At 38.6% G+C, this 25543-nt stretch overlaps 3 protein-coding genes across 4 annotated transcripts in view; 1 reads left to right on the forward strand and 2 right to left on the reverse strand.

Moving 5' to 3' along the window:
• Window positions 1-1322: 1322 nt before the first annotated feature.
• On the reverse strand, window positions 1323-8961 carry gvin1l2 (GTPase, very large interferon inducible 1-like 2; the record flags this gene model as incomplete). The annotated part of the gene is made up of 3 exons (XM_082502716.1): window positions 1323-1719; window positions 1808-6710; window positions 8919-8961. The coding sequence occupies 3 exons, from the start codon at window positions 8959-8961 to the stop codon at window positions 1575-1577; spliced, it is 5091 nt and encodes a 1696-aa protein (XP_082358842.1). The 3' UTR covers window positions 1323-1574.
• Window positions 8962-11460: 2499 nt separating this feature from the next.
• On the forward strand, window positions 11461-14256 carry LOC309687536 (uncharacterized protein). Of its 2 annotated transcripts, none has more exons than XM_082502576.1 (4): window positions 11461-11688; window positions 12085-12198; window positions 13380-13422; window positions 13601-14256. In XM_082502576.1, exons 1-4 carry the CDS (start codon window positions 11635-11637, stop codon window positions 13798-13800), a joined length of 411 nt encoding a protein of 136 aa, XP_082358702.1. In that variant the 5' UTR covers window positions 11461-11634; the 3' UTR covers window positions 13801-14256. The 2 variants fall into 2 exon arrangements, with proteins under 2 accessions (XP_082358702.1, XP_082358703.1); XM_082502577.1 differs by having other exon boundaries at window positions 11467-11688; window positions 13664-14256.
• Window positions 14254-25543, reverse strand: part of dscaml1 (Down syndrome cell adhesion molecule like 1) — a 100244-nt gene continuing 88954 nt past the window's right edge. Inside the window, exons 26-35 of the mRNA XM_082502569.1 lie at window positions 24842-25030; window positions 23911-24039; window positions 23602-23760; window positions 23320-23475; window positions 23148-23178; window positions 22887-23005; window positions 22593-22745; window positions 22158-22352; window positions 21706-22014; window positions 14254-21427 (exon numbers count right to left, since the gene is read on the reverse strand). Coding sequence (XP_082358695.1) covers window positions 20838-21427; window positions 21706-22014; window positions 22158-22352; window positions 22593-22745; window positions 22887-23005; window positions 23148-23178; window positions 23320-23475; window positions 23602-23760; window positions 23911-24039; window positions 24842-25030 — 2030 coding nt within the window. The 3' untranslated portion in view covers window positions 14254-20837. The remainder of the gene's footprint in view (window positions 21428-21705; window positions 22015-22157; window positions 22353-22592; window positions 22746-22886; window positions 23006-23147; window positions 23179-23319; window positions 23476-23601; window positions 23761-23910; window positions 24040-24841; window positions 25031-25543) is intronic.

The following is a 25543-nucleotide window of genomic DNA, read 5'->3' on the forward strand; positions in this document are numbered from 1 at the left end:
GCCAGTTAAATTGCACTTTACTGTCCCAAACTGCTTACTATGCCCACAGTACTTTCCTCCTGTTTGAGTAACAGAAAAATTGTGTGAAATGATTTAGGACACAATTCCTAAATTTCTAGTTTAGCAAATGTCACTTGCTGAGCAGTCAGTGTTATTAAAAATAATCTCTAATCTCCCGCTACTATCCCAATCTTACACCTTTCTCCATCTCTCAGAGTCCATCTCACTCTCCCTGAGAAATACGGTGCATTTAGCTAACTAGCAGACACTTTTTGTGACAAACTGTGCAGAAAGAATTGTCTGTTTGGTGATATTTGTTGAGCTGCTTTAAAAAAATGAAATTACCTCCCACTCAAAAAAAAAAGGTGCCCTGTTTATGCTTGCTCATCTTCTGCAGGGCTAGTTACTTGCATTATGTCTGCGCCTTGAATGCATCGCAGGAACGAGGAGAAAAAAAAAACATGGCTTGAGGGTGTATATACATTAACAATATCATGCATTAACCTTTCTATCTGATTTAGCTGAAGGTGCAGGAAAGCTGTTACAGACAGCCCACTTCAAATCCCAGACTGTAGTGGTCATCACCACACATTCTTTACAATGTATTGAGGAGAATATGCAGCAGGTATGTAAAATTAAGAATGAAATATGTTGTTGGATTCCCAGGTTTTAAAGTTTGAACCAAAACATTGTGAAAATTGTTTAAATCTCAGATTGGATTCCTCCATCCTATATTGCCCTCTTGTGGATCTCACCATTTCACTTATCTCTCCATACAATTTTCCCCTTGTGATTCATGTTACTGATAAACAGTAGGGTGTGTACTACACGTTTTTTCTTGAATAGCCAAGAAGGAAGTTGCAAACATTAGTGTCATTAGAGCTTCTCCATGTGCTTCCAGACAAAGAGATAGTGTATGCAGCCTTTGAGATATAGTGCTTGTAAACTTTCACCTGCTAACACTTTACCAGGTGACAAAATATTTTAAAATTCAGATGGAGGAATCTACTTATGGGATGCACATGACTAAATTGAGCAAATATCAGCAGGTGCTACCAAAGAGACATTAATTGTTTTTAATTTTTAGTTTAATTTTACATGTCATTTCACAAGTTAGACTTTTGTCAGTTACGCTTCACTGTGGTGTGACATCATAATTGACATATCTGCATATTATTTTTATACTTCAAAATATAGGATAAAAAAAGTAATAATGGAAAATATATTTGATTTATGTTGATGATTTTATATGTTATAAAAGTACATTAATAATGTGCTTCCTTTTCAAAATAATGAAAAAAAAATTAAAAAGTGTTTTCCTGTTGTTATAATGTTTATACAGAAATGCTATTTACAATATTATATATATATTTCAAAGTGTATTTTTTTTAAAGTAATATTGAGTTGAACCTGTTAAAAACAATAAATAACATTCAGCACAGAGCAGTCCTTCTTCTGCATCTATTTCAAATCAGGTGGGAAACCTTAAAACCCAGGATCTAAATTCCATGGTTGAATTATGGTTTTTCACATATGAACAAATGTTCTTTCTTAGCTGAACTGAATGCAGTATTTTAAACACTCGTTCTGGTGAGGAACACCTCCTTCAGACTGTTTAAGGCCTGTTCCTGAGTGATTTTCCTCCATTCCTCAGGAATCTTTGTCGGCTCTCGTTTAAACTCCTGTGCAAACCTCTCATTGAACTTCACCAGCACATACCTGTAACAAAGAATTTGTTCATTTAATAAATTAAATTTAATCTAATACTGTCATTTCTACAATAAAGAGTGTTTAAGTCACACAGTACCTCCAGTAATCACTGGCCTTTGAGCTGTTTGTGTTGTCAGGAGAGAAGCTCCAGTCTGGGTAAAGTGAATGGAGAACACTGCTTGTTGTGGATGTATCATGTGTGTCCTTGTCCTCGCTCATGCTTTCAGGGCAACTGATGCAGGATACAGAACTAGAGGCATAAGGCTGCATGCCTTTAGGTCGATGGAGCAAGGCATTGTGACCCTCATGCCCCATATCCTCCTCCTCACATGGGGCTCTGCAGAGAGGACATTGCTTGTCACAGCCTTTCACTTTTTTGAAGAGGTAGTCTTGGGGCTGAACTGGAAGACAGTTAAGAAATTGGGTGGTATCCACATTTTTGGAGAACTCTTGATCAAGGTCCATCTGCATTGCAGCCACTGACTCCAGTAAACATTTAGCAAAACGGTTCCATTCTACAGTGATGCTAAACAGGGGTCCAGTCAGACAGGTCCTGATCACATTAACATCCCCTTTCTCTAAAGTGAGACACACTCTCTCCAGCAGTGGCTTTGTATCATTCAGGACTCCACTGATACCTTCTGTGGATTCGTTCACTGCTTCTTCAATTTTTCCTACAATCTCACAGAGTCTCTGATGCCTCCATTGTCCCAGGTTGGTTGATTCAGTGAGGTGAGCTGTCACTGTTTCCTGGATCTTCCTGAGTCTGAAGTTGTCATAGAAGAGCAGATATTCCAGGAAGACTTCAAATTGATCTTCTTTAATCATCTCTTCCAGCAAGCTTTGGTGGAAGGCCTGTGAGGAGTGATACTGCTGAGCTTTCCTTTGGATCTCCTCTGCAATAGATATCCCCAGGGGTCTGTTGATGTAATCCAAGACTGTGGGCTTGATGACCATGGAGATGAATGCTTGGGCCATCCTTTGACACTGGTCTCTTTTCCTGAAGTCATAGATAAACTCGGCCAAGTCCATACTTTTTCTTTTAGTGATACATGTCAAAAGTTCTGCGTCTTTGGCATAGCGGTTATGCAGGTTTTGAAAGTCTTGGCAAGAAGCATTACAGAGATATACTTTTAGATCCACTTCAAAAGCTGATCTAGTTTCCACAGATTTTTCATTTAAAGATTTTTCAACATTTTGTAACAGCTCTGTAATGTAACCGTCAGAGAAATCTGCTGGTTTGTTACACTTATCTGCTATATACTGTTTGCATTCCTCTATGATATTGTTTGCTACCTGCTGAGCTTCTACCTTGTGTTGTTTGTTGTTGTCTTCAAACATTTGCTTTAATCTGCTGCGGTATCCAAAATGCTCATCGCAAACTTGGAAGTCAGAGTTCTGGTTCTGGCCAATCATTTCAAGCTTTTTCATGTGTTTCTGGAGGCCACGGCTGATTAGATTCTGTCTCAGAATATCTTCTACTCTTGGAGTTATATCTTCTGTTTCTGAAGGCCTGAATTCAAAGTTGGACAATATCTTATCCCACACAGCCTCAAATTCATCCTCTATCTCTGCATCTTGCAGAAGAATTTTTGTTGTCTTGCTTTTTTCTACTAGTGCATCTACCTTGGATTCTTGCTCTTCTCCCAGTAATGCTTTAAATTTTTTAAGCTGTGTGGAAGAGTAATGGCTCTCATAGACTGCCTCCAACCTTTCTGTTATCTCTTCAGTTACTCTGTCCTGTAGGTTGTCAATATTGCTCATTAGGATTGGCATGAATTTGTCAGATCTCATTTTGAGAGTTTCCTCTTTCATCACATATGTCTCTGCTATTGACCTGAGTTTGTTCACCTCTGCTTTGACTTCCTCACTGGCTTCCTTCTTTAACTCACTGAGAAGGTCATTTTGAATAGATGCATCCAAAGCTTCTCCCTTTGTGGTAAAGTTTTTTTTTGTTGCACCCGTTAGCCAACTTTTCATGTTATCCAGTAAATTGTTTTCCCAGTAGAAAAATTCTGTGCACAACAAAGAAAATGCCAAAGCTATATCAGTGTTTTGGAGACCAATGGAGAATGATTCCTCTTTGATCGCATCCCAAACAGAACACAAACGCCTCATAAATTCAGGCAAAACTGGGGCTTCTGCCTTAGCGGCACTCCTCTTCAATGCTTCAAAAAGGATTTCTTTAAACTTTAAAACATCCCCACTATAATCTGTATCAACTGGTTCAGAGAGGGACATTTTGTTCCATGGTCCTTTGACAGAGACTGTGCAGCTTGTGGTCTTTCCATCTTTATCAATATTGCTAGTTTGCAAAAGCACCTGAGAAACGTACCTTAATTGTGACGCTTGTAATTTGCTATTTACGTTTTCGTTCTGGACAAAGAATTGGCAAAATGGCATGGAGCCATATTCTTTGATTCGCAGGAGAGCATTGACTCTGACACTGAGGTTTGTTTCAAAATCAGAACCAGGGTGTGAAGACATGCTGTGCATTAAAAAGTCACTCAGTCCTGTTGCAAAGGTAGCCATTGCATTGTCATTGCCCAGTATATTTCTTTTGCTGTCCAGTGAGACTGAGCAGAGACCTCTGACCTCAATTAGCAACAAAACATCACACTTCATGTCCTTTCTGAGGTTTTCAGGAAGACACAGGGCAGCCATGTACACCCCTCTTGAAGTTTGTTTCTTCCATTCAGGGAATTTCACTCCAAATAATGCAGAAAGAATCTCTGCATTCCTTGCATTATAGTCGCCAAGATTTGTCAGCACTCTTGTCCTACACTGTTCTTGTGGTAGGCGGCGTTTGAGCTCTCCAAAGACACAGCCCAGCCACTGGATGGGGATATTTGAGGCATCTCCATCCATTAGTTCAAGTGGAATCCCATAAAGAAGAAGATCTGTAGCTAAGCTAGGGAGACGTAACACATTTTGGCTTCCGCTGCTGGGGCTGATGTATGCTAGCTCAAAGATTAGCCCTATCTCACGCAGAAAGTGCTCAGGACCTAATGCGCATGTATCAGGTTCATAAGAGGGATCAGCACAATCATCAAGGCTCATTTGTTGCGTGCCAGAAGTTGAATTGTCCGTAGTGACTGTTAGCTCTGATTCATTTGGTTTTTTCTCTTTGAAGCGCAACGTGCTATTTTCTCCTGACTCTAAAAGACAGCTTTGGTCTTCAGAGGCCGAATTTAATTCATTTTCTTTTTCATTTAAAGTGATGGATATCTCCTGCGCCATGTTTGCGTCATGTTGATGGTCTGTCTGTTGTGACAGTGGTTCTGTGGTCTTTTCTTTGGATTCTGAGACCTTCAGTTGATGGCTTCCTTCAGACTGTTGCTCAGAAAGTTGCAAATTTAGACCTGCAGATTGTATTTCTGTTCCCTCTTGAAATATTGAACCAGTGTCTCCAGGGGTGTCTTTGACTCTTTGTTCAAGCTTATCCAAATCTACCAGCATGCTTTCTTTCTTTACTGTCTGTAGATTTGTGAGCAGATCTTTCGTCTTGTTTTGTTTTGTAGTTTTCTTAAGTCTTAGAGTGAGCCAGCTAAGAAAGTAAGCTCTCTTCACTTTATCTTTGGTAAAGAGAGCATCTGTAAAGATCTTCATAGCTGGGGTCATTTTGTAGCTCCTCAACTCAGCCATAATGTCATTCTTTTCTTTTTGTAGCTGGGGGTCAATTTCTGTTCTTTCTTTTCTCTGCTTACTCTCTGCTTTTTCTAGCTCTGCTAATTTGCTCCACAAAGGCCCCTGCAGAGGAAGCTGTTTACGCCTATATTCATCAGACCCCTCATCTAAACCCTTCAACACTTCCTCCACTGAGGCCATGGCTTTTTGACAAATGGGTCCTTCGTCCACATTTAGGCCTATATCCGCCGCAAATTGTGCTGCTTCCTCAAGCGTAATAAGTTTCAGTCTGTCTGGTAGCAGATGTTTTAGAGTATCACATAGCTTACTAGCCAGTGCATCCTCACTCAGACCTCTGCCCTGAATCACAGATTCTTCGGGAAGCCCCATGTACTTTTCAAGGTTCTCATCAACAAAACCAACAACTCTGCTCCCATTTCTCTCAGTGTCTAAAAGGTCAATGAGTATTAGTTTGCTGTTGGTATCCTTACAGGAAGCAAGAAGTAGTTTTTCCTTCTCCTTAAGATTTCCACAGAAAACAACTATAGCTGAAGATGCCTTGCATAAAAAGGTAAGGCATTTCTCATGCGCACTGGCATCACCCCGCAGGTTGGAGAAGACCAAAGGGACTGGGAAGACATCTTTGGTGCTATCTCCAGTGGGTAGATGCCATCCAATTTCTACCAGGCCACCCGAAAGCCTTTTGGGCAGCTGCCCTCCTTCCATCCCCCTGTGGAGAAATGTCTGACAGGAAGATGTGACTCCACGTAACATATGGTTTAGCACCTGTGACTTGGACACACTGCAACAACCAAGCCTGACAAATGAAACTAATGGCATGCATGTGGTTGCCAAATCCCCCTCTTGGATTCGCCTGTATTTATTTAGGGGGTGAGATCTCCACTGGCCCACAATCCCTCTTAAAGGCCAAAGAAGGAAGCAACTAGGCTCTTCCGGATCTTTGTTTGGAAGGACCAGTGGTATAGAAAATTGGCACTGCATCATCCGTTTGGAGATCTCTTGCTGAAGGAAAGTACTAGCAGACATATAGACAGCTGTGATTAGATCAAGCGGGTTGATGGCACCCTGGCTATCTCCTTTAAAACTACTGAGCACCTTCCCGGTAGAATTGTTGTCATCGTTTGTAACAAGATTATGAAGAGACTCACACCAAGGAGTCCGGGCATCTTTCCTGAGCAGCCAAAGGGACTGGAGGAAAGCTTTTGGTAGATCAGAGGGTTCTAGAGGAGATTGGTTCCCCAGAGTCCAAGTAATAATGTCTAGCATTGATGAGACATCCAGTGGTATAGCCTGGTAGGCCTCCAAGCCGAGCTCATGCAGAACCTCTGCCTGGAGATTATCCTTTGGAGATTCTAGTTTAAAAAAAACAACCCAAAAACACAGCTTTATCCATTTAAGTGTGACACAGACTTTGATAAAATAAGTAAGACAGAAAATAGCTACAAAAAACTAGTCCAATTACACAAAAATTTCAAGTACTGTGCAAATGCTCTTCTTTTTTGCTTTTATTTCTATTTAATTTTAAGTTCTTTACATTTATTTTTATTGTTTTCTTTTCTTTTAACAGGAAAAGAACATTATCCTTCAATCTCACTTTTCATTTCATTTGAGCTTGAAAACAGAAAAACAGTGTTATCCGTAAACTTGGCATCCCTTGGTGCAATTAACATCAGAATTTACACTTGCAAACAAAAAGCCAATTATCATTATTAACTAAACATATTGGAAAAAAAATGCTGTGCTTTTTATAATAGCACATTAACTCCTACCCAGTAAATTTTAGCTCATATTGTTTGCAAAGTCTGAACAATAGGAGCCTTCCTGCAACAGTCAGAACTCACGTTAATGTAAGACAGCTTTTAATCATACCTCTGAAGATAAAACTTGACAGATTCTTTTTCAAATTATTATGTTTGTTATGAGCACCATTTAACTTTGGCAACTGAGAAAAAATGAGGGTTCAATAACAGTTTTTTATTATTATTATTATTATTATTATTATTTTTCGCATTTATATAGCGCTTTTCGAGACCCTCAAAGCGCTTTACAATTCCACTATTCATTCACTCTCACATTCATACACTGGTGGAGGCAGCTACAGTTGTAGCCACAGCTGCCCTGGGGCAGACTGACAGAAGCGAGGCTGCCATATCGCGCCATCGGCCCCTCTGGCCAACGGCGGTAGGTGAAGTGTCTTGCCCAAGGACACAACGACCGAAACTGTCCAAGCTAGGGCTCGAACCAGCAACCTTCCGATTACAGGACGAACTGCCAACTCTTGAGCCATGAGTTTTTTGCAACAGTATCTCCAAAATCATTGTAGCCCCATACTATTTTAGGTCACCAAATGTGGTTACCAAAGGTTATCAGACTGTACTAATACTTTTATGTCTGTTTGTGGGACTCATAATAATTGTAATAAGAGGTATGCATTCTTATTAATTTAAATTTTACTCAAGAGGGCTCTGGTTATTTACATCAAAACACAAGATTATGCACAGTATTGGGCAAAAGTCTTGTGTCATCCTTCGTTTCTTTACATTTTCTTCCAAGAAACCACACTTAAATTTTTAAGCTGTCTTGAGCAATACTTGTCCAGGCTTTCTGAAGGTACTTCAAGGGTTTTCTTTGGACATTGACTGCTTTTCCACTTATTTTCAGTCCTGTCCTTGTCCTTTACCATTTTCAAAGGAATGATTTGTTTGTGTGTTAGCCACTTAACAATGACCTATGAATCATTCAAGCATAAAAGAGCAACTAATTCAAGTGCTGTTTTATACATAACAGACAACTTAGCAAAGATTCAATTTCATGATATCTTTAGACATTTTGTTACTAGGAGAATGTTTACAAAATGATAATCATCTGTTCCAATATTTTACCTGAAACTAAAATATTGGCAGGCATAAATGTTATTTTTGTACCAACAAGATAATTCCCAACATGCTATAATAACTCAACACTTGTCATATCTCAGCATGATGTACATAAAAGAAAACTGAAGAAACTGGAGGGCAGGAATCCTGGAGATCTATTCCTGATGACTTCTTCAAAAAATTACAAAAACACTTGCCTAAGAGAGTTCAAGCTGTTTTTGAACACTAAAAGCAGTCATTCCGAACATTGACTTTCAAACCAATCAGAAGTGTACAAAGTCTATTTTTACCTTATATGCTGCTTTTCCATGTAAGTGTGCATATTTTTTAATAAATCATTGCACCCGTTTGCCATTTTCCAATCAAAATACAAAGAAACTAGTCCTTTGTTTAACCAGGTAAAAATCTCAATGAGATTTAAATCTAATTTTCAAGGGGGACCTGACATCATGTCAGCGAATGACACGTGACTGAGTTCAGTAGTGTAGTTACAAAAAAAAGTCTTTGTAGAACATAGGCATTTCTTTGGCGATTGTGCTCACTCACTGACTTTCAATATAGCTACACAATACCCACAGCATGTTCAAGTATTGTAAGTATGAAAAACAATGTTCAGAATGAAACGCATGATAATGATGCACAAACCCCAGACAAACAAAACAGAAGAACAAAAATGAAACATACTTTTCTTCTTGCTGCTCAGTCTTTTATGACGCTTGAGCGACATGATTGAAACTGATGAGGCTGCTCTCTGCTCTCTTTTAAATGAGTTTTTCTTCAATGGTTCACCACATCACCACGTATTGGCATTGGCTGGAACCCTGTGAGCAAAACAAGCAACAAACAATAACAGCAAAAATCATTACTGGTATGTAACCTGCAATGCAACATCTATATGGTCTAATACCGCAAATACCACACGAATAGGCATTGTAAAAAGCTTTGTTGTCCTAGCAACAATACGAGGGAAAATCTCAAAAGATGGATCATTTTGATCAGAATGAATGTGGTTTGTCATGATTTCTATCTCCCTGAAATGCTTCACTGAAGCAAGACTCTCTTCCCTGTTTCATTTTTTCATTTTGATAAAATCTGATCCTTGCCAAATGTGATAAACTGATATAATGGCTTCGCCTCAGACAAATCTGTACAGTGTCAGGAAGATAAAGCATACTGCTCATAGCTCTTCACTGCGAGATTATTGTAAAAAGCTTACAGCATTAAGCTCATAACTCTTTAGATTTCGATCAGTTCAAGTTTGAGCTACCTTGCACATCTGAGAGCTTGAATGGCAGCAGAATAATGATGATATAAGATTAATAACAAACTAAGGTAATATAGTATAGCCTGCTACATAACATATACCAAGTGACTGCTAAGACTAATAATCGATTACCAAGAACAATTAATAATGAATTATTATATAAGCATGTAATCATCTGTTACTAAGTTTGTGATTTACATATGAGATATATATGTCAGTTACACATGGGTAAGTAAATACAGATTTTTAAAGAGTTGTCACTCGACAGAGCATTTAGCAATATGTTAACTCATCACTGATTTACACATTCATTCTGATTCTTTGAATGCTGAATCAGCTGTAAGCTCTCATCAGAGAAAAAAGTAAGAGAAGAGGAAGATATGAAATACATTTTGGATGTAGTTGCTGCTCTTCAGCTGCACTCTTGCTATTTTCAACAGCCTAGATCCAGTTTTGTAATGCTGCTCTTCTTCCTTTATTGCTCTTCGTGCAGTAAGTATTCTTTTTTAATATGTAATCCCTCTTAAAGCAGGAAATATAAAGAAGTCTTTTGTTAAAGTTGCGAGAAATCCTAATTTTCTTACCAATTTCTCTTCACACGACTGCCTCTGTCCTGTAGATGTGATGTGTAACCAGTTTGTCAGTGTCAGGAGCGCTCTTATGCCCGTCTGTTCAGTGATAATACACAGTGATAACACATTCCTGCACCTTTATGTAATTCCACTACTACAAAAACTGAATATTCGTTTTCATTCAGGCTCATGCGACACGTCGCCAAGTGTAAACAAAGGGCAGATAGTGATTAGTGATATAAAAATTCTTTACACGACAAGGTTGACACTTGATCTTGATAACAGCAGTGTCCTTCACAGTGCAGGGCCAGGTGAAATGTATTCACAGACACATGCCTAAAGGATTATCACTGGCCTTCAGGGGTTAGAGGCGACACTCCAGACAGTGACGCACACAGACCTTAGTCATGTGTGATCTCACAGATAGGTCTATCTCTTTAAGATAACCGCATAACTGGCATACTGATGCATCCGTTTATTCGTAGAAAACCACAGTTTCTGAATTTTAGTGTCGACGTCCTATCAGAAATCTCTGCCTGATGTACAAACAGTGTAACAATCAGTAGAGGATGGAGGCGATCAGCATTTTGAGTTTAATATTTTTTTTCCCATTTTTAAAAGATTGTTTAGGTTTGTTGTTTTTACAATAAAAGCACAACTGATCAACTTGATCTTGATAGCAAGTAAGTAAAACCAGGCATTTCATATATTTACCGAACTTGTTAGTAACACTGTGCAGGATTCTGGATTAAAGTTGCAGCTGAATGAATGACTTGCAAGTCAATAAAGTAAATCTGCTTGGCATCTTTCTTGGCCTTCAGACAACAATTCTGATGGCTAAAGATCCAAATGGGACAGGCAACAAAAAACAACAACCCAAAAAACAATAATAATAATAATAATAATAGGTTTTGATTACCAATCTAACTGATTGATTGCTTAATTTTATTATTGCTCTTCGTTCTACAATGTATTAAGCATTCATTAAAAGATTACCTACATAAGAACATTATAATCATGTAAATAGGACAAATACCAGGAAGGGGATTCATCCCAAGAAGGTCAGATATGATCTTTTTATTTTTTTTGTTTAACACAATTTCATAACATTTATTAAAGCAATTTGCTATAAAGTATAAACCTTTCTTTAAAAAATACCTCATTAGGAGGTAACTCTAGTATGTCTCAGTATTAAGTTGTTGTTGTTCGGCTTATTAATAAGATTGCTACACACTTAACTAGAGGCTAAATTAAATTGTATGCATCCTAAATTATCAATAGCCTTTTTCTTTATTGATAAATAAATGCATGTCTGCTACTGGAAAGGTGCAATGCACACCTGAGGGATAAGTGTTGTGCATAGGAAAAGATTACTGCTTCTCTATTTCTGTCCTGCAAAGCTCTTTAGCAGTCTTACCCTTATGTGTCAGAGACTGAGACAGTGAATTGAGTGCGTTTCTTCCTGATTGCTCAGACCTGTGCCTGTGTGGATTTTTATTTTTGTTCAACAGAACTGAAGACAGCAACTGTAAACGAAGAAGGTCCTAAAGGAATAGCGATCAAGATGTTGATAACCATGCTAACAGCTATGTATATGGTGGTCAAAGTGGTAGAAACGGTAAGGTGATTATAATGGTAGCACTCTACTGTACAGATCAGAACAACAAGAATGATGACGTTGATTATTAGCACAAAGTAAGATGCCTTTTTTTTCATTTATGGAGGATATCAGCTATAGTATAGTAAGTGTTTGTAGGTAAATGGCATTGACAATAGCTTTATAAAATAAGAATGTACATGTGGATCGTGCTGCAACAGCTGGTTAGTGTAAACCACATTTATATTTACAGCTTCCAGATGTATTCAGGCAAGTTATGTTAGAGCCAACTGGTAAATGCTGCCCTGTCATTGTTCTCTGTTTTCTCGTTATTCAGTGTTCACATTTAGAGCCGAGCCAGTTGTTGACCTTTGACCCATATTCATATGTCTAAGCAAAACGTCTTTTTATTTACAGATAGGGGCGCGATTTACGCGGGAACAGGATCCTTTGCCTTATGTGGTGTCTCAGCCTTTGCCTTGGCAGGTTCACTCAGTGTCTCTCAGCCGGAGGAGCAGCAAAGCAGATGAGGTTAGTTATAGCAAGATCGATACTGCAGATCATAATTTACATTAAAAACCACATCAGTTCTGTTCATATAGCTTCATTCTCTGTATGAGAAAACTGTTGGGTAAAACTACATCCTCTATTCTTAGTATTTCTAGCCTGTATAAATATCATCATAAGATTATTATGATCTCATGTACATTAATAGTAGTAGTATTTTTTTAATCATCAATACTCATAAATGATCTTTTCTTATTCTTTGGTAATTAGTAGAAAGAAAGTCCAGAAGCACAGGACATAGAAGCAGAGGAATGTGTCTTAAAAAGGCAGAGATGGTTTGCCTCTATACTCAGAAAGTAGCAGCAAAATAATATATTTTTAAAAATAAAGTTGCCTCTACATCTTCACAGTTCACATCTGATGTCTCCTGAAGGTTTCAATATGTATCCCCGAATAAAGGAGCATATTTCAGCCCAAGTTGAAAGTGCGCACATCTTTTTGTAAAAGTGAAATTTTGGTTGACAGGCTTGTATTTTTCTTGTACCTTTTCTAAGGTTACTTCTGTCTAAAACCTCTATACAACTGAAACTTACAAATGTATCGAGGATAAATAGCTGGAGTGCTTAATGTGAGCACAAGTACTTAAATGAAAAGGTGCAACAGTCATACTCAACAAGCAGCTCTATACCCTTATGTGCTTAGACTGGCTACAGTTTAAATTTACCTTAGCTTGTCTGGTGAAAGGAGGGAGCAGACCTCATAGACAGGGTTATAAAGCCAACACATGAGACTGAACATAGGCATGAAACACACAGTCAAATTGGCAGGTAGGCATGATAAGCTGGTCCTCAGACTCTGGATTCCCTGCCGCTGCTCTGTTTGAGCTATAATCCCAATCAAGGGGATTTGTGTTTGAGGTCATTACTGTGATTGTATATAGAAAGAAAGCACAGTCATAGACACACATGTACTTTGGCCATTAGTTCCTTAAGTGTGGAACATACATTGCAGTTTAGTATTTTAGTAGTTTTGCATATGTTTAACTCTGAATGTCAGCCAGAGAAGATGGCACTACTGATTATTCTTACACATAATCTGTATGTGTTACATCTTGTGCACTAAACCAATACTTACTCTCCTTCCTGTGTGTGCCTGCACATCTATTAAGAGTTTTATAACACAAGGCTGTTCTGTTTCATTTACAGTATGATGGCCTCAGGAGAAACAGCATAGGCGTGTATAGAAAGAGTAAGTAACATTTGTAGGTAAATATTTTAAATGCAGGCTATTATTCTGATGAGTGGCCCTGGAAAAGTTGTTCTGAATAACTATGAAATCCAATTTTAAAAGATTTTTTTTCAGAAAAATAGCCTGCTTCAATAAAGGCTAATATATAAAATGTGCTTGAACTCAATCATTGCTACAGAGTTTCTCTACATGGCTATTTCCTCTACTATCCTGGCTATTCCCTGTGTCCTGTCGTGTTCAGACTCCAATGCCAGTAACGGGACATGCACAGCGCCTGCTGTTCCTCCGCTCAGCCCTGTTGAAGTTGAGAAGGCCGCCTCTACCATCCAGAACCATTTCAGGAAATTCCAGCAGAAGAAACACAAGAACGGCAAGTAGATGGACCAGGAGAGTCTTACTACTCCAGCAAGTCTGAGAGATAATAGCAAGCAAGCTGTGATTTCATGTGATTTCATCAAAGGCTAGATGAATGCTGTGATGTCATGATTAAATTCATATGAACACTTATATTCAAATATACATACATTTAAACTTAGTAGAGGTCCCAAGATTAGTAATCCAGATTAACATACAGCAGCCTACATCTCACACAATGCTTATAAAACCATATTTTAATTTCTATGTGAACAATAAATGTGAATATTCTGTAATTCTGAATGAACAGATTTGCTGTGCTGTGATGATTGATGTGATTTTAAGAGTGCGTGAGTGAGTGTGATTCTCTAATTTATATATGACTGTTGTTTCCTGTATATAAATGTGTGGAAAAACACTGATGTCTCTTAAGAAAAAAAAAAAACCCCAGTCCATTTCAATAAACTCATCATCAGATTATGTTGTTTCACTGCCCTCTAGTGTTTAGAGGAATTTTTGCCTCACAAGTTGTATGAATTTTAAGGTGCTTATTTAATTTGATGTTTTTAAAGGTTTTAAAATATTGTAAAAGTTTGCAAAACACAATTAAAGTTATCAACAGTTATTATATGTAGTAATGTGAAAATGTTTAAATTCATCAAACTGAATGTTCACTTCAGGTCAAAGTGATCTTCAGGCCAGCGATGCTGCCAGTTGGCCAGTCCACTTCTGATTGTGTTGAAGATGTATGATCTGACACAGCAATAGAGCCGGAACGTATGTTAATGCAACCAATTTATATCAAAAGATGGTGTGAAGAGTCGATGTGCAGTCAAACCTGAGTCCCACATTAGAAGAAGAGGAAATCCTGATAGAGAAGCAGAGGAATCGCCAATTCTTCTGTGGAAAGACAGGTAGGTTATTCTGGTATTCATCGGTATTGGATAATGGCTAAAGCACCTGGAAACCAAATCCTGTCAACACCACTAACAACTCTCAAAAACAACATAAAACATGTTCACTTTCAATGAGAAACAGGAGCAAAACAGGAGCTTTCTTTTGGTGTAAATAGCACTTGTAGAAAAATGTGCCACAGGTTGTTGTTGCATCCAGCAAAAGGCTAAGTTGTTGTCAAAGAGCTAGTTTAAGTCAATGAAAGCAGACACTAATGTGATGAGCTTCTGTCAGCATGGCTGCCCTGAGGTGAACTTAACCTTAGTGTGATTGCTTTTCTGCTCATGAGATGTGATTGTACGCGGTTTCTGTGTGTCTCCACGAGAAATTTTGGCTTTAAGGCGGAAGTGCATTGCACTGCCCATCTACCCGCAGAGAGAGTCTGTTGTGAGATTGGGGCAATGTCAAAAATATGTGGTTTAGCTCGTCTTTCGACTCTTGCTTGTGCTCTTGTCGGTCCATCAGCAAGCTGTGGAGAGGAGCTGTAAGTTATAACATGCAAAAAGCTGAAGTGAAACCAAGTGTTAAAAACAATGAAAAGTATCTACGGTCTGTGCTTTTCATACTGTATTGTTTATCTTTGTGGTTTTTTTTGTTTTGTTTTGTCAATCCCTTCTCTGCTCTGGCCAATCAGCATTCGACCAACATACAGCATCATCGACATTGAGAAATCAAATATCTCCACAAATGTGGAAGTGCAATAACATAAATAAAACATGAAGGAATCAGTGACAATGCTGAATATTAGGCTGGTCAGTTTCCCAGGTATGAAACCTATAGGTCAGTTTTCTACCAGAGAGACAACTCTGAATAAATCCTTCTGGTTGGATGGTGCTTACATTTCTTATTAACATGAAAACACTAAAATGTTTCAAATCTGTCAAAAACTTGTTGAAAAACTTATATAAAAAATGATATTGTTATTTATTAGGCAAACAAACAGAATTTATGTTTTTATATCCAAATTTGAGCCTGCTCACTTTAGGAGTCAGAAATTAAGCATCTTAATAAAAAAATAATAATGTAATTGACTATATTTTTAATCATATTTTTATTTAAGATTAAATATGACAATTCATAGATAAGAACAAAAATTATATTTCAGTATCAAAAATATCATTTTGATTAAAGAGCATGAGCATACTGGAGGATTAATGATTACATAATTTAAAAGAAAATAATTTTTAATGATCAGATTTTAATTGTGTGGCATAAATCTTACATTGGGTAAGGTATAAGGTATACCTTGTAAATTTTTTAAGCACTACACAAAGTGCAGTACTAGCTGTAAAAGCTAACATGCATGACTCCATATAGTTTAAAGTGGCTGTATGGAGATGCTGACGAAAATAAGCATTTAAGTACACTTAGATATCATGAAAGTAATTACTGGGGAAGTGCAAAATATTCCAAATATTAATAATTACTTGTTCAGAGCAACATAAAAGCCAATCATAGTACCTTGCTGTGTTTATTTTTTTTTAAATAAAGTTAGCTGAAAAAAGTGAAGCAAGATGATTAAACAATTTGGGCAGTCTTAAAAAAATGTCAAGTTTTATAGGCTATATTTTGTCTATAATAAAAAAAATTTACTTTTCACCTCATTTTAAACTCCTTGGTTCTCTGGAGAGTTAAAGACAGTTTACAATTTACAGTAAAGTTTCTACTACTAGTTTGAGATGAGGCAAAAGAGCACAGATTTCTCCAGGCTTGGTTCACATTTGACCTTTTTCACACGTCTTGGGGCTTTGCAAAGGTTAAATTTGGCTTTTAACCTCCTCTATCCACAACACATGTCCCCATGGCTGAAAAATTCACACTTCTTATGATTTTTCATTAAACAGAAGAAAAAGTTAAGATTCAACATTCAACAGCAAGTCGCCAATAAACAATATCATCACAGTTTATAAAAAGATAGCTTTATTGCACAAGGTGTTGAGTACTCTTTTTTTCCCATTTTTGTTTTGTTTTCATAGAAAAGAAAATGTAGAGTTAAACGCAAGCAATTGCAAATTGAAGCAATGTTTCCCCATAAAAGTTTAAGGAACAACCTCTAAATTTTGAAAATGGTTTCAGTAATCCCCTTTTAAATTGGTCAATTCACCATTTTCCTTTTTCTTTTATAACCAGCAAAATTTTCAGTACATGCAATGCTGCTCCCCTCCCCACAAATGTGGATTAATAATTTATTAATGATTTTTATAAAAGCAAACTCTAAATTTTGTGACAAAGTAAAAACAAACTAAATTACAATAATATTAAAAAATCAACAAAAAAAAAAAAAAAGGAGACAACTCAACCAAATGCCCTGTAAAAGAAGAAAACAATATATTTTTTTTAATTATGCATGGTCCACTCTGACACGTTTTAACTGGTCCATAAATCAAGATAAAGCGGTGTCTGTATAATTTTATAGTCTTGCCGTTAAGTCCTCTTCTGTTTCATTACAATAGCTTCAGTTCAAAGTTTACATTGTGCCCTGGTTTCTAGTGAAGATGTCGAAAATAGTACTCATTTATACAAAACACTTTCCTATGTACACAAGTCTTCTATTATGGAGTAAAACATAAGCTGTATAAGTGGACAACGGGGAACGGTGGGGGTGGAGACGGGGTTCTGATTGATTGGCAGATGGGGAAAACGTTGGGGAAGTGGAACGTGTGAAGTTGGCCTTACAAACACAGGCAAAGTCAGTTTGAAAGTATGTTGTTGTATTTTAAGGAAAAATCCACCCCAGATGTTTCGTAAGCTGAAAAGCTGTCCAAATATAATAAGAGAAATAAGAATAAAATATGAGGACCACTTTATCCAGTGGATTGTTTTTTTCCCTTAATAAATGTTAGTGATTTTATCTTTTCTATACTCGCTATTTGGTACATAAACTTCTAAAACTGATGTATTATCATTAATATTAAAATGGAAATTTGAGTATGATTAACATTTTCCTTACTATGTGAGTATGCTTTGTAAAATGCATTGAAAGCAATTCAGTGTTCATATGTTTGGGTGGACAAAAAAATAAAAAAAAACCCATCTGCTATAAAGTATCAAAATAAGCTAAATGTTAAAACGCATATTATATGTAATGGCAAAATGTTACATGGACATTTATGGCCTACTAGAATTCTGGAAATGTTTGGAGGGTGGAATTTTCTTTAAAGACAGACATTACATTTACTTTAAGCAAACTGACAGAGGATCGGTGTTATACGGTAGAAGCAACTTCACTGAAGAACTGGGGAAAGCAGGTTGGACAGAACTTTATTTCATCATTCCAACCAATATCCATACAACTGGAGTAAGGAAGCCCCTGGTTGTGAAAGCAGGCCTGCCCCATTCCCAAACTCTTGTTTTTCTGAAGACAAGTATTTGCATAACTTGAAATGTAAAAGCTAAAAGAAAAGGCATCGTAACCATTAGCAACAAAAAGCAAAAATACATATCTCTCCCGGCTAGTTTTCAAACGAAAGGGAGCATGGATACATTTAGAAGCAGTTTTTAAACACCACTGTGTGGTATGCTCATTGGACTGCACTCCTGGAGTTTGGGAATGACTTGCTGTGACACAGATAGGAAACAGAAATACTTGTTGGTTGTTTGTTGTCATTAATTATAATTATAGGTAATGGCATTGAGTTTGTGAACACACCTTCAGAAGGTACAATACAACATAATACAAGATTCTCACTGTATAGACTGTCCTCGTTATACTGTTTTCTTTTTCAACACCACACTTTCTGCACTGAGCCATAAACCACAGTTAACCAGCGACACAATCTCACACTATAATTTGACTTTACTGTGCTTGTCCTTTCAGCTGCTACCTGCTGCACAGGCGGTACAGCTTTGAACATTTACAAAATCACAAGGGGTTCAAACCTTAGTTTCACCACTTAATTTTCTTTCACACAACTTCCTTTCGCTCTAAGATCTTCTGCCCATGGTTGTGCTACCCGTTTAAACTTCCCTCTTCTTTTTCCTTCTTCTCTTCTGGCAATTTTTTTCACTCTGAGCGATTGTCTTGTGATCTTTTATATATATTTTCAATTAGAACGGCTTTTATATTTCTCTGCATTTTTTTCAATATTCATATATTTGCTATATATTTGAATAGAAATATATATGTACATACTTTTGAAAACAAACATATATCTTTTTCTTTTTTCTATTGCGAGAGCCCTGATGTTATGTTCGACCACTGAAAAACATGTGGAGCAACTCTTCTTTTTTTTTTGGAACGATCTTTGTTATGGGATTAAGCTTTGGGAGAAGAACTAATAGTAATAATAAAAAAAAGATACAGTACCATGCATAAAGCTAAAAATAATTTCAGCAAGGTGGAGGGACTTGAAAATACTCCTTTTAGTTTCAAAGACCACTTATTTTTGAAGAAAAATCTCTCTGCTACTTCACATTATATTGACGCTCGATCCCTCTGATTATACTCTTAAACATTACTGTCTGTTTATAAATTCAAGATTATGCAAATATGATTTTTCTTCATAAATCTCCATAAATCTGCTGCGACTTGCTTCTCATTCAAGCTGACACTACACATCAAATAGCATTTCTGCCCGTCTGTGCATATTAGACCTCTTCTCTCAGTCAGTCTGTCTCTTTGACCTGCCAGTAAGCTAGCAGTAGATCACAGTGACACTGTATGGATATGATGATGGACCGGGTGGGTAAAGGTGAAAGTGGGAAAGGACAGAAAGGGAGGAAAAGGGCACAGGTAAAATGGCTTAAAACAAAAAACATAATGGATATTGTGGCGCCATGATGAATCATATAATGGTCGCTTCCTTCTTGAGGAAGTTTAAGAGAAAAAGAGGGACCTAGTTCTTATAATCTGTAATAGCTCTCTTCTGAACCCACTTCTTTTCCTGTGTTTTTCATTTCCTAAGCCATGTCGTCAATCCAAAACAAAGTTCAAAATGCTGGACCAAATTAGGGTCGTTGCGTTACATCATCAGCATCGACCCATTATCCCCTTTCACAGGTACAAAATGAACATTTGTCAGTTTTGACACAGATGTCTGCCCAAGAGGTCAGCATACAGACTGATTTTAAAAAGGTCCATCGTTGGTGTGCCTGCCACATGCATACATTTATATACACACATATACACCCGCGCAAACACGCTTGCACGCGCGCACACACACACACACACACACACACACACACGCGCACGCACGCAGGCTGTTGAAGGTTTCTGTTACTTGGATCCATTCTAATTTTCTCTTAGTGCACATGAGATTATATTTCCATCATCTGAAAATAAACAGAAAACTGATTTAAAAGAAAAAGGTTGGATTCATCTTGCACTTTATGATGCTTGAATTTTTTTCCCATCTTCTCTGCTTTGAGTCTGTTTAGAAAAGCATCAATTAAGACCACTATGCTGTATCATCCATTGCATGTATATGAAAATCCCTTTGTCTCAAATCTGATATTGAGACGACGGTCCATCCATTGCCTCTAATGTACGAATCCACGATGGAGTAATCTTTCAGAGCCAGTGTAACACCAAGGTTGGTGGTTAATGCATACAATAAAGCATCCTGCCATGGCACAATGCTGTGATATGAGCTCCTTTCCATCAGAGGCCAAAAAAGCAACATTTTTAAAAACCTAAAAATCTTAATACACATCTCTCTGAAACTCAAGCAACCTGGTTCATTCTACAGCTGTCTTGATCCAGAAAACAAGACAGTGCACGTGGAAAGCATTTTGTGCATAAGTACTGTGTCTTTGCCAGAAAATCAAAATATAGAGTTAACAAATGTGAATAAATCATCTATGTTTTGGCAAAGGTGTTTCCCAGGGTGATGAAGTAAGAGATAAAAATGACACAATAATAACAGAAAGCAATCAGGCAGAAAGAAAGGCAAACCCCTGTGCTGTGGAGACCCAACTCTGACCCCATCATATAATATTGTCAGTGGGAACCCAACCAGCCCCCTGCAGCCTGGCACAGCACAGGCACTGACAGGTAAGCTGTGCATCTGTATGTTTCTCACCCCAATTTTTCATAGAGGCTCTAGGCAAGCGATGGCTTGACCAGCATTCAATGAAGAGTTACAGTGACAGGCCGCAGTGATGACAGGCTACACCAGTGTGTAGGACTTGGAGTAGGCCCCCGCCCCTCCATCCCTTTGCTTCTGTAGTCTGCCTAAGCCCGAGGAGCTGCTCTCCAGGAGAGAGTCTCTGGATCCTCCCATCTTGGAGGAAGATGAAGATGCACCTCCAGGGGTCCCTCCTGTGGCCCCTACTGCCCCACCTCCACCGGAGGATGATGATGCCCCAGAAGCCGCAGCAGAAGCAGCAGCTGCCGCTGCACTCTGGGCTCCTGCAGCAGAGGAGCCAGGCATTGTGAGAGTTCTCTGGGGAAGTGTGGAGCTGCTAGAGCTAGCAGATGCCCCTCCACTCCCACTGCCACAACCACCGCCTCCTGTTGCCCCTCCCGAGGAAGCCCCAGAGGATGTGAGATTGGACAGACCAGAGTGGCCCATGGTTAGGGCCTGCTGTTTTGCAGAGTCCATAGTCACATGACGGCCCTGGGTGTGGTATGCACGTTGGGCCAGGCCACGAATAGAGGCTTCACGTGGTGGGACCACTGGACACGGGTCATGACGCTCTGCCTGCTTTCGAAAAAAGGGGTCTGACTTCATGTAGAGGGGTAGGTTGCAGTAGTCACCTGGAAGGGAAAAGTAAAATTTATCATCACTGCACAAGCTTATAGGATATAATGGATAGTATACTGTGCACCACAATAATTGCTATAAACTCATCTAATAATCAGAATACATGCATACTATCTACAGTTTGTTTGAGTTATTTACAGAAAACATTTACTTACATGAAGTCTGATTTTCACAATACAATTTTAAGCCTTTGGCCATACTTTTTAAATTTGTTTTCATATTAAAAATCCTAACAGACAAAAAAGAATCATGCTTAGAGGTGACAACTCACTCTTGGCGCGATGCGGAATGGGAACAGCTACATTCTTGCCACGGTCATAGTCTTGGGGTTTAGGTGGCGAGGCAGTAAAACGGCAGATGCCGGGCTCTGACGGTGTGCTCATGGACGTCATGCTGTCTGCATTGTCGTTGGTACCTGTAGTCATCTGATCAGATGAGCTGTCAGAAATAAAGCACTCTGTAATCTCAAATTTAGCATGTTGCAGGTGTTCCTCCAGCTTGGCATGCTCATATGCTCTTGCCAGCTCCTCGTAGGTGGAGGAGGCACTCTCTGTTGACACCATGCTGTTGCGCCCTTTATCTGTTCAAAAAAATAAGGAAAGGAAATGAAGGCAAGCCCCTTTCATAGCCTACTGCAAAATCACATTTGCTTCCTGCAGATAAATAGCCTTAATTGTATGTACATGCTAATGGCTGTAAGTGTCATTTCACCCATGTACTTACCTGTGTCCTGCGAGAGGCTGGCACTGTAGCTGTCACTCTCTGTGACAGTGATGCCATGCTGGGAGCCAACTGTGCGCCAGTCTGAGGTGAGAGTACGGGCTGGCGTAGAGGCCTGGCACTTGGTCAGAGTCCACTGACTAGAGTAGCGGTTCCTGATGCTGTGGGCTGACTTAACACTCTTCCTTGACACTGGATCTGATGGTAAATGGATGAAGAAATAAGAAGGGTTGGATGTTCACAGCCGGAATAAATCAACAAGAATTTAAAAATAAGAAAGATTGGTCTTCATATTTTGGTCCAGAGAACATTTGAATCATTCATGAAAAAATAATACTAATAACTCAATTGAACTGAGCAGAAATGTTGCATTTAATGAACATATTCAAGGTTAAACATTTAATGATATAATGGAGAGTGAGGAGTAAAAGCACATACTGGTTCCTGGCCGGATGTCAGACATGTCAATCAAAGGGCCAGTGTTCTGGATGAGGGCAGGATGATGGACTGACACACCAGTGCAAAAGCTCTGAGGGTTCCCAGTTTGGTTAAACTCTGTGTCTGTCACAGGGATAGTGGCCTTGTCCTCACCTATGACAGGCAGAAATATTGTGTGTCAACAAAATAACAATTAGCCTAACACCGCATTTCATGTAACGGTCATCAATTCGGTCCTCGGCATAGTTGTGTGAACATATGCGACAAGTCTCTCTTTCTCTCTCTTCCTCTCACCGATTTGCTTGATGCCTTCTTTGTCCTCAATTAGCAGCTGCACTCTGGGGATGTCGATGTGCAGCCGTGGGCCCTGAGGAGGCCCTTTAACCGGGGTGTCGAAACTGCGGTTGTTTTTACTAATTCATAGATACAAGACGAGCACACACAAACATGCATAGTTTGAAGAAAATGGGAAAGAAAGTTGATTTTTGAGTGGATTTTAGGTTACGCTTAATAATATTTCAAGCTTAATTTGCTGAGAATACATTCCAGTCTTACCTGATCAGCATCTCTGCTAAGCTTTTGGCATCTAACGAGAACAGAGGATATAATTAATTTTTCATTTTTTTTTGACAAACAAGTATTCTTAGAATAAATGCTCTGCAGGCTGAATGTAATATTCTCTCTCATTTTCACCACTTATCTCCTCTCTTCTTATTTCTTCTCTCACCTCTCAGTCTCTTTAGTCTCTTTTCTTTGCGTTTCTTGCGAATGATGAAGAGCAACGCAACACCAAGTGTGACCAAGATCACAGGACAGCCAATAGAAAACAGCTTCTTGACATCGTCGTTCTTCTCCAGAGGGGATTTAATTGGCGGTATTGTGCCTGTAGAGATCAGTTTAATGTGCTTTCATAAGACAATATCATAAGGTACCCATTTTAATGGATTTCTCATTAAAACAATGCCATTTATCCAAAGTAAATGGCAAATGAAGATCATCTTGTACTCACTGCCATCATAGTCTAGAGTGGCAAACTGGGAGCTCTGGTTACCACAGCCAGCACTGTTACAAGCTTTCATCTTTAACTCATACCAGGTGGCCTCACGCAGCTCTGCCAGGAACACATCTGTGGTGGCGTTGGTGCGCACGTTCTGCCATGTCCAAGTGCCTGCACGAGTGCACACGACTCTTAATTACGATCACGTTTTTTCAAGAAAAAATAATATATGTGTCTAAGTTTGGTCACTTTTCCATTGAATTTATATCAGGACATCTCCAATATTACCAAAAACTGAAAAATGAAAAAGGAACCACTCACCTTTCGGTCTAAATTCTAGCGTGACAGCTGTGATCGGACAGCCTCCACTGGCCCAGCCTTGCAAGTTGAGGCGAGCATGGCTGGAGTTAATGTGGGTGAAGACAGGCTGGTCTTTGTTGAACTGGGGTTCTGTAAAGGCAGCAACGGTTTGATGCAGAATATGCTCAGAATATTAAAACAATATTTGGAATGGCATTTCACAGGTAATATGGTTAACACAGGTCATCAGCAGCAGACCTGCACACAACATTCAGTTAAATAAACTAAATAATATATTGATGCAGTTACAGCAAAAACTGAAGCAGCAAAGTTTAGTATTGTATGTAATATGTTTGCATAATCTCTGAGAGGTTAAATATGCATTTAGTAATGACTACCAAATTTGAAACTGGACTGCACTATAAGAAGTTTAATGACAGCATAAACATCCCGCTGGTCAGTCATATCACTGTCCATAAAACAAACCTTTCCCACTGCATTTTGAGAGCAGTGTACATTAATTTAAAGCCTTACTAATGACACGTAACCTTGCTTTGGAGCCATTTGTAAATGAAAAAGCATTAAATGTATCAAATGTTTTAATTCTGATATTTAATATTGAAACTAATTTGATATCATTTGAATAGACTGAAGCATAGATGAAAGAAAATAACCCTCCTGTAATAAAACACATGATCTATTCGTATATCATCTATTCATTCACATTTTTCAAAAGTCAATTCAAATTTTGAGATTGCGGAAAAGATACATTTAAAGGTGCATTAAACACTTTCAGTTGACGTTTTTTGTTGACCTCCTCACATGTGACCTGCTGTATTTTCTGAGTGTTATCTAGAACCCCTTTTCAAAAATAATTCCATTGTGTAAAAATTTTTTTTTTTACTTGTCTGCTGTATATATTGTTTAAAGTCCTTTTCTGCCAGCTTCTCACCTCGCCCGTGAGTCTTTGCCTCAATGATCTCACTGATACGTCCAGCACCAACGCTGTTCTTGGCAGCCAGCTTGACTTTGTACCAGGTCCCACAGCGCAGGTTGTCCAATTTGAAAGAGCGCTCGCTAGAACTGATGAAAACATCTTTCCATTCCTCTGTGTTGTCTACAGAGTACTGCAGAACAAAACCTGCATAAGAAATGAGACATGCACAAAATAGTTTTTTCTCAGTTTGATGCAAATCCCTCACTAATATAAAGTCTACTGAACTTTCAGACATTGGTACCACTCCTGGCCACTAGATGGCAATGTATGATTGCACTTCCCTTGTCCAGTTAAGCCTCAATTGGAGGATGGTGTAGCTGCTCTCTGTCTATGCCGCCATTAGTTACCTACAAACCCCAAGACTGGGATGGCGCTGACTGAGCATCTATGCAAATGAGGGCATGCAATATGGTGACTGTTTTTATAATCAGCTGCCTTGAAGAGCCAACTCCCTCCCACTCTGAGACACCTTCCATCTAATCCTCTGTCTTTCCTTCTGCCTGTATATGATTACGCATATATGACTGTCTCACTCTGAGTGTTTCCTTGTACTCTTTGTACCATCTTCATTTCCTTACTCTCTCTCTTTTTCTAACAGATGGTGCGATGGAGTCCAAAACGTTAAAAAGGGTTAACATGCAGATCGAGCAGTGTCTG

This window comes from Aulonocara stuartgranti (assembly GCF_965226115.1).
Source record: "Aulonocara stuartgranti genome assembly, chromosome: 14".
NCBI lineage: Eukaryota > Metazoa > Chordata > Actinopteri > Cichliformes > Cichlidae > Aulonocara > Aulonocara stuartgranti.